At 38.1% G+C, this 12,149-nt stretch overlaps 1 protein-coding gene across 1 annotated transcript in view; it reads right to left on the minus strand.

Moving 5' to 3' along the window:
- LOC133641831 (chromatin remodeling regulator CECR2) overlaps window positions 1-12,149 on the minus strand; it is a 76,464-nt gene that overhangs the window by 20,691 nt on the left and 43,624 nt on the right. The window contains exons 6-7 of the mRNA XM_062035878.1: window positions 8,988-9,046; window positions 8,715-8,875 (exon numbers count right to left, since the gene is read on the minus strand). Coding sequence (XP_061891862.1) covers window positions 8,715-8,875; window positions 8,988-9,046 — 220 coding nt within the window. The remainder of the gene's footprint in view (window positions 1-8,714; window positions 8,876-8,987; window positions 9,047-12,149) is intronic.

Consider the following 12,149-nt stretch of genomic DNA (forward strand, 5'->3'; position numbering starts at 1 on the left):
AGGTAATTAAGAACATTCTGTAAATTGAAATTAATCTGAAAAAAACAACAGCCCCACTTTGCAATGCATTGATGGTCTTGGTCAAAGAACTTTGCTGGTAGATGTATTGATAATGGATATTGTACTCACTTCTCTTAGCCTCCAGATAAAACAAAAGTAAAGCGACATGAGAACCGCATTCTCCCAATCCTGCTTTACAGTCACTGCTGGGATGGCCTCAGATTAGTTATCCTGGATTATCCAGGGTGTCAAACTTGGGTCAGATAATTTCTGAGAGGGCATGACTCTTGTCTTGACAACTCGATGTCCACTGGATTTATGCAGATACACAAACGTCATGAACCCATCCACAAACAAAGCGGTCATAACTTTTGAAATTTACCGGTACATAATTTTGAAAGTCCTTTTAAGTGTAAAATAGGCTCGGTTGAAAAATTGAGTAGTTCACAAAGTCTGGGTATGAGACATCAGGGAAGATGTCGTGGTCTCTACTCCACTCTGAGTTGTCAATCTGGTATGGACCCTTACATCCAATGACGGCTGTTTTTCTCCAACGAAGGGACTTTTTATCCAATGACTGTCTTCATTGTATCACAGCCAGCCAATGTATTTTCCCCAGAATAGTTGGAAAACATTATGTTTAGCGCTATCGTCAACAATGACTCTAGCCTTTCAATATGGCTGCCGGCATTGCATTATGGGATACTTTAGCCAAAAATCCGAAGCCCTCCATATCCCTCACAAAGCGGGTCAGACACGGATTTTCATTACTTTTCACACATGCCGCAAATTGAGACGTTGTCCCGCATTGCTAACAGTCGGCCTCTTGTTTTGAAATGCGTGTTTTATGGGTAATCGGTCACTTATAAAGTAGTATCAAGCAGTAAGGGTCTAGTCATGTCAATCAAACTGCAACGCGGACGACCACACCCATATATAAAATCAGGTCAGTACGGCATTGGCGCTTGCAGCATGAGAGTGAGCCATGGCGAAAATCGAGAAAATCATAATCTGTACAGCTGGAAAAAGTAAATGCAGCAAGAACAAACTGGCAATAAAACATCTACCTGAATATGTGCTTCAGTATATTGTTAGGAGCCATATTGTTAACACTTGATTGTGATGTTAGGACTTTTACCTGCTGTAATGCAGTTTTCGATCAGTACAATTTAAATCAAGATAGTTGAGACTAATTTGTTAAAGTTCCTTTTCTGTAATGCTTTAAATTACACTGAAATACTTATACTTGAAAAATAATATCTGCAATGTTTTTTTTTATGAACAAGGTTGTTTTCTGCAGAAAAGATTGTCTTCTCGGTTCAAACTCCGTATTGACATTCTACACTGTTAAACTCAAATATTGAATCAGTTTTGAAACGCTTTCACTTTAAAGTTTAATGCCTTTATTTAATTTTTTATAATAAAAGTGTGCATGAGAGATTTATGCATTTTGAAAATGTTTCACTTTTTCAACATGAAACATGAAGCTGTTGGCTACAAAAACTAATATGGCATTTTAGATACCTGATAAAGACATCATTGTTTTCTGTATACCGGTAATTCATGAGCAGTAATTTCTATCAACTATTGGTCTACATATAGAAGGCACTTGCCTTTGTTGTTTTTATGTGGTCCCCCTAATTTATTGGTTGTACCCCCCTGTGCCCCCCACCTCAAAATAGTCTGGCTCCACCCCTGGTTAGCAACCACCTGTCTATGGCGGCCACTTGCCGATAGCAGCCACTAAAATTGCCCTCGCAGAGAAAAGTTGTGTTCTAAACCTTGTCCATAGCAGCCACCTGTTTAACACGGCCAGTGGCCCGTTGGAATGTTTTTTTTACTCTATATGTCAGCCACCAATATAAAATTTGGTGCATGAGGTTAATAGATTGAGACTCAGTTGTTATTTGTTTACACTTTTTAGGATATAGACTTGTTTGATAGTGTGTTTTCTTCCAAAAATGTTTTGAGTTTTATCATTTAATGAATAATGGCAATTAACTGTGATGCTTGCTTGCGGTTGATGTACAGTCATCCGACTACAGAGAGCTAAATATTGAGCGGACAATGCCGTACTTATCATTGAGACATTAATGCTTGTGTTTACTAATCTAACCCATCCCCTCGTATTCAGCTTCAACATGTGAGATTGTTATGACTCCAACCACTGCAAAGACTGGCTGCTGTCCACAAGAAGATCGAGATCATAAAAATGCACAACCAGCACAAGATGCCTGCCCAGTCTATAACCGGCCAGCATCCTTGAGTGGTCACTGTAGACAGGTTTTGACTGTACTTAATAATGAATCCAAATTTAAGCATTTTCAAAAATGTATCCGAGCACTTAACGCATGAATGCTATATTTTTTTTCTTGTAAAGCCAACCAATATGAATGACATGGTCAGTGATTCAGATATAGCACACAGTAACTAAGGAAAAGCTCAGCCATAGGCCAGCTCTTAGCCAGTCCCTTGAAAGTCAGTCTATATTGAGTTGCCCTCTGCAGCTCATGTCAAATTTCATCAGGGAAGTAGGGCAAACATGTCAACTCACAGACCTCAGCCAAGATTGTGGTTTCCTATAAAGTACATGTATAATACTGAAATTGTGTACACTGAGCAGGTGGAGGAGGGGGAAAGAGGAAGAAAGATGTTATGGGGACAGGATAACGGAAGCAAGTGCAAAAATACAAGCAGATGTTCCTGAACTGATCTATTGTGCATGCCACAACATGTATGTTTTTGCACTATGCCTTGTTGCTTAACTGAAGTGTTGGAGATGCTGAAATTCATCCATATATTACAAACAAAACTGACAGTTTCATCTATTAAAGAAGCGCAAGCTAGATTGCCTGTGGTGTCACCACTTAGGGAGGTCCAGTAGATCCCGCGGCAAAACAGAGCTGTCACTCTTCAGGCTTCGTCCTGCCTCAAGGTGAGCTCCTGCCTGCTGTCACTGTCCATGAAATGACTGGTGACAGCAGCTTGAGACACATGGAGGGACAGATTCAATGGGCTACAGACAGTGTTTGACATGTCAGCATGGACACCACCCGTTCACTTTATGTTCACAAAAAACAGCCTCAAACGTGATGCAAACTGAATAAACTAAATACATGGTGAAGTAATTATGTGTTTGTAAAAGCCTAACATAATCTAGGCACTACCTTTTTACAAAACTACTAAAAAGTCCTGAAAATAATTAAGGTGGTGATTGCCTGCTGCTTGAAACCGAATTGTATATGACCCATATAAGATTTGAAGAAATCCATTCCCTTTGGTTAATATTAGATTTCACTAAGAACCTGTTCAATTAAACATTTGTTTTTTTACACTCATACTGATTCACTGAAGAAAATCAGAATGTGTACAATTATGACACTTTGTTGCGCAATAGGCGCAAAAAAACAAAACCATGAAATTAATATTAATAATTGTCCATTAAGCTGTATTTTTTGTATGATTAATATAACTGTTTACCATTTACTTGGGTAAAAATGACTAAATACGCACACAAACTGATCATAAAGCTTCTGCCAGTGCTGCCGCTTTTCCTCCTTTTGTGCGTGCGTGTTCATGTTCGTGTGTGTAAGAGAAAAAGAACAGGGTTTACTGCTTGTCTGCTTGCACAATGTCACTAAAATAATGTTTGCAGATACATTTTTACACCGTGAATTTCTAGTTTGTACATTGTAGAATCTACAGTCTGTTTAATGTTTTTAATGTAAATGTGACATCATTATTTTTGATAATCGGACTATAAAATAGAGAAAAGTGGGTGTGATCGAGCAAGAAGATGCATGTCTCTACGTTGTTTAACCAGCGAGGAATTCAGCAGTTTTGTTTTTTTTCAAACAACTTTATTTGTTCGAAAAATAGTGTTTTTTGTTGAATGCAAAAACATTCTTTCAATGCTTTGAATGGAATGAAATGAATGGTGTCTGTCAACAGGTTGTATTCCGTCACGTGACTTTTGAACAGAAGTAAACGAAGTGGTGGGCCACCAAACCAATATGGTTATTGTGCAGCAAACTGAGTACACAAGGGGCTTAGATCTTACCAAATACGTGCAAAAAATGCAGACTATGCAATGGAATCTATCCCCATATCTTATATAAAAGAAGATTTGTCATGTGGGGATAGGTGGCAACACTAAAAATTCGCCCTAGCGTGTGAATGTGAGTGTGAATGTTGTCTGTCTATCTGTGTTGGCCCTGCGATGAGGTGGCGACTTGTCCAGGGTGTACCCTGCCTTCCGCCCGATTGTAGCTGAGATACGCTCCAGCGCCCCCCGGGACCCAAAAGGGAATAAGCGGTAGAAAATGGATGGATGGATGGATATCAAGGATTATCGGTCAGTAGAGTTACCAGACATGTCATTCTACATGACAAAACAAATGAAAGCTTGGGAAACTTATTTGTGTGTGGCTGGGTCAGGAAATTGGTATCAATAATATCCAGGCTAAATCATGCATTGTTTTTACTCATGTAAGGTTGCATTTTATGATTACATTTCCCGTCTACAGTCATTGTATCCTTATTGTTGTTGCACACGCCATTACAAGTATGCATGCAGTTTGTAGTTTTCCCCGTCTTGATCAAAATATAAATTATTTTATGGTTGCTGCCTTTGGTAAAAGCTTAGGTATTTTAGGTTTTGCTAACTTTCTTTTATTTAGACTCGCCGAGTTGGTAGTATACAAAACACTAGTAGCAAAAATGTGTTTTAAGAACTCAGAAACAAGATAAAGCACAAATAATGTCAAGATAATACTTAAATGGGAAATACTCAACTTTAAAAGTATATTAAACAAACCTTTAACAAAGTGATCACTGTAAACTCTGGCGTTCTTCGACTAAGCTTGCTTCCTTGGACTATATAGTGCGTTCCATTTTTGTCGTCTTCTTTTGTAAAATCCTACATGCCTTTCGAGGAACTCTAAATAAACGTTTAACTTTTTTGCGATTTGAACGGTTCCAACAGCCTAAAACAACGCGAGCATAGGGCATTTTCCTTCGAGAAAGGCAAACCCACCACTCTGAGCCTTGCATAATTAATGAGCTGGACGTGACATCAGGTAAATACAACCTATATGGAGGAATATATAACAAAGATCAAATACTTTAAGGCAAAATTAATTGATCATAGTTTTCATTGGGGGTATACATGGCTGCCTTATATACAAATACAGAAGTTTATTTCAGCAAATGGGACCAAAAATAATTTGATAATGTTATCAAAAATACTTTTTGGTCTAATTTATCGTATTATATCATTATCAGAACGTTTTTATATGAGTTGGATTACTCCCTTATTGTTCTTGTTACTTCAATGTGCAACCTGTATTAACAGTGATTATTGGCACACATGAGTTTAAGTAAAAAAAAAAAAAAAATTCCTCCAAAGGCATCTATCTATGCCTTATCTGGTATTGAAGGTCACTGCACGTCACTGGTGTGTGTACAGAAATGAAGGACAAGGCAACTTTCATCCCCTGACCGCTGAAAGTCAAGGACCTCTTTTCTTATATGAAGCTGCCAGTAATTCTTTTAAGTTGGTAGTGTACAGAAGCTGTTTCCATAGCAACCATCAATACTTGTTTCTTAGTGGACAGTGTGGAGTGGGATTTATTGCATGTGTTTAGCTTTAAAACTACAGCATGTCGTAGTCAATTGCAGTATAACGATTAAATGAATAGTTTGGGGTTAAATTTGCCTCAGCAGATCTAAATATACAGAAGTAGCTAAAATCTATCTCTAATCAGCTTCATTTTATAATGTGTGTAGGATCTATAAGCCAAATACTGTGCCATGATAGTGAAGACAAAGCATAGAACAGTTTTACATTAAAAAAAAAACACCTTCACAAATAACCCACTGACGTGGTTAGGCAGTGTTACGTGAGGAAACATCAAAGGGTTGTTGTCCTTTATGTTACAGTACTAATTTTTTTGGTCTAAAATGGAAAAAAATGGGCCACATATGGTAAAAGGGGTGGAACGGTTCGCAAAATCCACGGTTCGGATCTTATGAGAATCAGCTTAATTGGCCAAGTATGCTTAACATACAAGAAATATGACTTCACAGTTTTGTGAGTTTTCAGTTCAGTTCAGTGTACACTGTTGTTTAAAATCTTATCAAACTTAAAAATGGCTCCTAAAGCTCTGACCCTTGAATTACTGTAAACAGTAATGTATCATTTTTTTCTGACTATAAGGCGCACTTAAAATCCTTTCATTTTCTCAAAAATCGACAGTGCGCCTTATAACCCGGTGCGCCTAAGGTACAGCATAATTCTGGTTGTGCTTACTGACCTCGAAGCAATTTTATTTGGTACATGGTGTAATGATAAGTGTGACCAGTAGATGGCAGTCATACATAAGCGATACGTGTAGACTGCAATATGATGGCAGTAAACAACACCAAAACTTTAAATGTTCCATTGAGAATATAGAACATATACACACGGCGGTCAAAAATCAGTCAAAATGTTTTAGTATGACTTCGGTAAGCTATGAAGCCGCATCGCTTGATGGATCGTCGGCGCATTAAAAATATGAGTATTATTATGGTACGTGTATAAGGACCGCAAAATGGCACCTATTAGCAGACATATTACCTGGCGTTTTGTTTCGCAATATTATGCAAAACCAACTTTTCTTACCTTCTGATACCTGCTGATGCGTATTTAGGATCTGCGTTAGTCCTGAAAATGTGCGCGTGTCCGCAATTGTAGACCGACGCCGTAGTCATAAGCTTCTTCTTTTTCTCTGCCTTCTTATGTGGCATTCATCTTCCGCTGTTGCCATTTCTAATATAAAGTAGCGTAAAGTTTTTACTTATATCTGTCAGTAGACTAGCTATCAAAGTGCTAAAAACTGTAGTGGGTTTACATAATTCACCCACGGAACTTTAGTTATTAGAGGGTTCCGGTCAGACAACAAAGATGACGGGGAGAAGACGCTGTGGAAGGTGAGCCACGTAGGTAAGACCGCCCACAAAACGGCGCATCCCGAAGAGACACTCAGAAAGCTACTTGAAAATGGCCTGTAAAACATAATTTATGCAACATTTTCAACAAATAACCACCATCATATGTTATGTGGACCACAAGATAGCGTTTTAAATTTAGAAAAAAATCATAATATGACCCCTTTAATGCGCTTTATAATCCGGTGCGCCTTTTGTATGAAAATAGACCTGAATAGACCCGCTCATAGGCAGTGCGCCTTTTTTTTCCGATTGTCCAAAAAATATGGTAACTGTATTATCTTTGTAATAATATTATATGTAATCAACATAAAATTAAGTACACAATTTAACAGCAATAGTTTTCTTTGTTGGAATCAAAACAAAAACAATGTAAACGTGGGGATTTTTATGAGTTTTTGCCTGTTCCGAGTTATTAAACTTTAAATGACAGATGTCATAGTAATAATACAGAAGTAATATGTTGTACCCACAGACTATTGAGAGACGTTTCATGAGATAAGAGTGCATGCCTTTAAAAGGCAAGTGATGTGTGGCGTCAGCATGGGAGAGAAGCAGTAGCTGCAGTTTGCTGGAGTAACAGGAACTACATAATGTTGCCAAAGACAGCTCTTATAAATGCATGTTTGTTCAAGTTAATAAAGCAATCTGGTGGCTGTATCTTTCTCCTTGTCCACAAACAAGACGTTGTAGGTTTACATGGTTATCATTAGGGATGTCCGATAATGGCTTTTTGCCGATATCCAAAATTCCGATATTGTCCAACTCTTAATTACCGATACCGATATCAACCGATACCGATATATACAGTCATGGAATTAACACATTATTATGCCTAATTTGGACAACCAGGTATGGTGAAGATAATGTCATTTATTAAAAGATTAATAAAATAACATAAATAAATGAAAAAAAAATTCTTGAATAAAAAAGAAAGTAAAACAATATCAAAACAGGTACATAGAAACTAATAATTAATGAAAATGAGTAAAATTAACTGTTAAAGGTTAGTACTATTAGTGAACCAGCAGCACGCACAATCATGTGTGCTTACGGACTGTATCCCTTGCAGACTGTATTGATCTATATTGATATGTAATGTAGGAATCAGAATATTAATAACAGAAAGAAACAACCCTTTTGTGTGAATGAGTGTAAATGGGGTAGGGAGGTTTTTTGGGTTGGTGCACTAGTAAGTGTATTTTGTGTTTTTTATGTTGATTTAATTAAAACAAAAAAAACAAAAAAAAACAAAAACCATACCGATAATTTCCGATATTACATTTTAAAGCACTTATCGGCCGATATTATCGGACATCTCTAGTTATCACTACACTGAACTGGTTATTTTTCCCCCGTGTGGTTGTCATAGTAGACCTCTACAGGCAAAGGTGTAACTACCAGTTCCTCTTTAGTAACCACTTTTTTTTTTTTTACATTTGTGCACACCTTAAACGCACCATTGGTAGCACATAAATGCCGGACTTTACATGCGCTGCAATGCGAATTAGTCTAAATAACAGAAAATGAATCCTCCGTTTTACCGGCGATATTTATATTATGTAAGATAAGTGAGGAGGACAAATCAGCATCACTATGAATCTGAGGGGGACACCTCCACCCGTTCTCAAACGCCATCTGCGCCCATGATCCGAACAACACACGCAGTTCTAAACTTGTCAGGTGAACTTTCATGTGAAGGAATAGCACATTTGTTATCTGACCTTGTGTTCAATCATGCTGCGTATCTCAGGCAAAAAATTCTGGCTGATGACACGGTAGAGGTGGCGGTCTTGTGGAGATTCTTTATCCTTTGCGCTTTCCGCCAAGCTGACCCACTCTTCTTCTGTATCACACACGAGGGACCAAATGCCTCGCTTGTAGCCTGGTAGAAGCCAAAGGGACAACAGACAAAGGCAGATGGTTCACATGCATTATTTGTAAAGCACTGACATGTTGCTGTCAATATTGTACATTTGCTACAGTATGTATTTCACCTTTAGTAGGAGGTAGATCATCCAGTCCATTTTCGGAATCATCTTCGCTTTCTGACTCACTAAAAGACAGACGTACAATTTTTTTAAGTCAAATTATTAAACAACACATAATAAAAGGACTACACAAAAAAATGCAATTAGGGCAGTTGTTTAAGACTTAGCTTATTAGAGCTAAATATAATGTAAAAAAAAAAAAAAAGGCTGTCAAAATTAACTTTCAAGCGGATTACATACGTCACGTCACGCCCCTTTAAGCTGCGTGCATAGAACAAGCCTAATTTAGTAGGGGCCAAGTGCTGTGGCATTGCATTGTTGTAGATGGCACAGAAAGGAAGACAACAAAAATGCATAAGCAGTCAAGTTGAAACAAGAACACTGGGAACAACCTTTCGTAGGGAAATGTAACATGTGTATTATTAGCAAATAATAATAATAATAATAATAATACCTGGGATTTATATAGCGCTTTTCTAAGTACCCAAAGTCGTTTTACATGATAAAAACCCATCATTCATTCACACCTGGTGGTGGTAAGCTACTTTCGTAGCCACAGCTGCCCTGGGGTAGACTGATGGAAGCGTGACTGCCAATTTGCGCCTACGGCCCCTCCGACCACCACCTATCATTCATTCAACATTCATTCACCGGTGTGAGCGGCACCGGGGGCAAGGGTGAAGTGTCCTGCCCAAGGACACAACGGCATGGTAAGAGGCGGGGAGCGAACCTGCAACCCTCAGGTTTCTGACACGGGCGCTCTACCCACTACGCCATGCCGCCCCAAATGTTTTTACATTGACAACTAAACGGCAAACATATCCATTGATAAATAAGTTGTGATACATTTCCATCCATCCATCCATTTTCTACCGCTTGTCCCTTTTGGGGTCGCTGGAGCCTATCTCAGGGTCGCTGGAGCCTATCTCAGCTACAATACGCATAAAAACGCATTGAATTGCATTGCCTTAGATGGGTATGTGGCCCCTCCTAAGATGGCCGCCACATAGGTACATCGCTTAGTGTGACTGCTGCAGTGCACTGACCTTATATATATGCTTCAGAAGCAAACAGGTTAATATGGAAGACCCTAAACAACACATTAGTAAGTGTATATACTGTATATTACCTTATTTTTTCTTTACTAATGCAAAATGAAGAAAATTAGTCCCCAGTCATGTCATCACTTTGACTTATTTAATTGTTGTAATGTAATTTCTTTGATTACGTGTCAGTGTTTTTTATATGATATTGTAATCTGTCATATAATCACTCTGTTTGTTTTCCTGCCTCGGGACTACAAATGAAAATAAGCAACTATGCTATAACATAGGTCATTTAAAGTCTGTATCAAACAATTGTATGTTAATGTGCACAGTGTCCCACATAAACATGTACACAGTGGAAACACTATTAATATAGATTAGTAAAAAAAAAAAAAAAATGCTATATGATTGTGGTTAATCAAAATTATTCCACAGCCACCCTTTGATTTGTCTGATTCCATCCATTTTCTACCGCTTATTCCCTTCGGGGTTGCTGGATTATAATATGTAATTTAATTGTTTGACAGTGCTGGAAAAAATCTATATATTTTATACATGTATGAAAGTAGTTGTTAATAAGTTGATTACATATCCAGCCCCACATTTGTGGTACCAGTTTACACAAATTCAAAAAGTCCATTGATGGATTCGGGTTGCTGAGCCCCCTCCTGCAATAGTCTGCCAGCCCCCTAAGGGGTGCGCCCCAAAATGAGAAGACCTCTTAAGTGAGGCGATAAAGTTATTAGCACTACTGTACTGTACACTGCAATTGTTTATTTTCTCATGTATACACACATTGGACAGTTATTCTATGCTTATTTTCTTTTATCAATTTAGAGAAATACAATGATTTAGGAACACCACAGAACAATTTGTTCTAGCGGCAGGGCTTTACAGTGTGACAAATTTACTAGCAAATGCTACTAAAAATAGACCAGGCGACCGAAGGAAAAAACAAAAACTGTCGCACATGTGCGAATAGGGATTTCAACCCTTTCATCGCATTTTGCTCCTAAAAAAAATCCATCAAAATTTGATCAAACTTGAGTAAAATATTTGCCCACCTGTATAGCATGTTTTGAAATAAACTCATAACCATAACCAAATGGACAAGTGATTGACGCGGGAGTATTGATCACTCTGTGCGCACTGAGAGCTGACCAGATCTGGTGTGCAGTGTAAACACCAGATCTGGTGTTTACACTGCATACCAGATCTGATTTCTTTTGCCAGTCTAAACGCACCAAAGTGCTTTAAATCTGATCGTTTGGCATCAGATTCAGGCCCCGCTCATCTTAATTCACACACTCAGGCTGACTCAGCCTTCCCAACACGGAAGAAACTCAGTAAAAAAACGTTTTTTTCACAACCTAAAACTTGACACAAAGTGCACTGCGTGCTAGTAACTACGTAGGTCGAAGGAATATTGAACAACAAATCAATGATTGAAGTGACAAACTTGCCATTCAAATAATACCCCGTTTGTTGACAAGAACATACAGTCTTGAAAGCACATTCAATCTATTTATCAAGCAGAGGAAACACAAACCATTGAAAGATTCAAAAGAGCTGCCGTCAGAGCCGACAAACTGCCAATGCTGGCCTGCTAAGCTGACAAAAACACTTCAAGCTGAACTTGCTGATGTCTCACGTCACTAGGCAACAAGCGCCGCCTTTTAAAAAGGCGCGCCCACGCACGTGCAATGCTCGCATATGACCATTTTTTTTCTTAATGTAATGCAATAATTACTTTCCCAGGTAATGAATTACATTTACGAAAGAGTAATTCCGTTAGTAATTCAAACACATTTTTGGTAAAGTAACGAGTAACTATAATGAATGACTTTTTAAAAGTAATTTTCAGAACACAGCCTGTCACACAGCATCATGAAGCAGTTGGCAGGTTGGTGTTCATGGCTAACATCTTTGTGTGTATGTCCAATAATAATATTTAACTATAAAAACACCAATGTTAAAGGTAAAATTATTTTCATGTTGCTGCTGACGTTTAAACATGCCCTCTTCAAGCAGGGCACTTTATCTTACATTTAGTTCTTTTATGTTTTTGTTAGATGAAGAGGTGAGCATAGCTAAATGTTTTTTTAAAAGAAGATTGGATATT

Source organism: Entelurus aequoreus, linkage group LG24, assembly GCF_033978785.1.
Source record: "Entelurus aequoreus isolate RoL-2023_Sb linkage group LG24, RoL_Eaeq_v1.1, whole genome shotgun sequence".
NCBI classification, from domain to species: Eukaryota; Metazoa; Chordata; class Actinopteri; order Syngnathiformes; family Syngnathidae; genus Entelurus; species Entelurus aequoreus.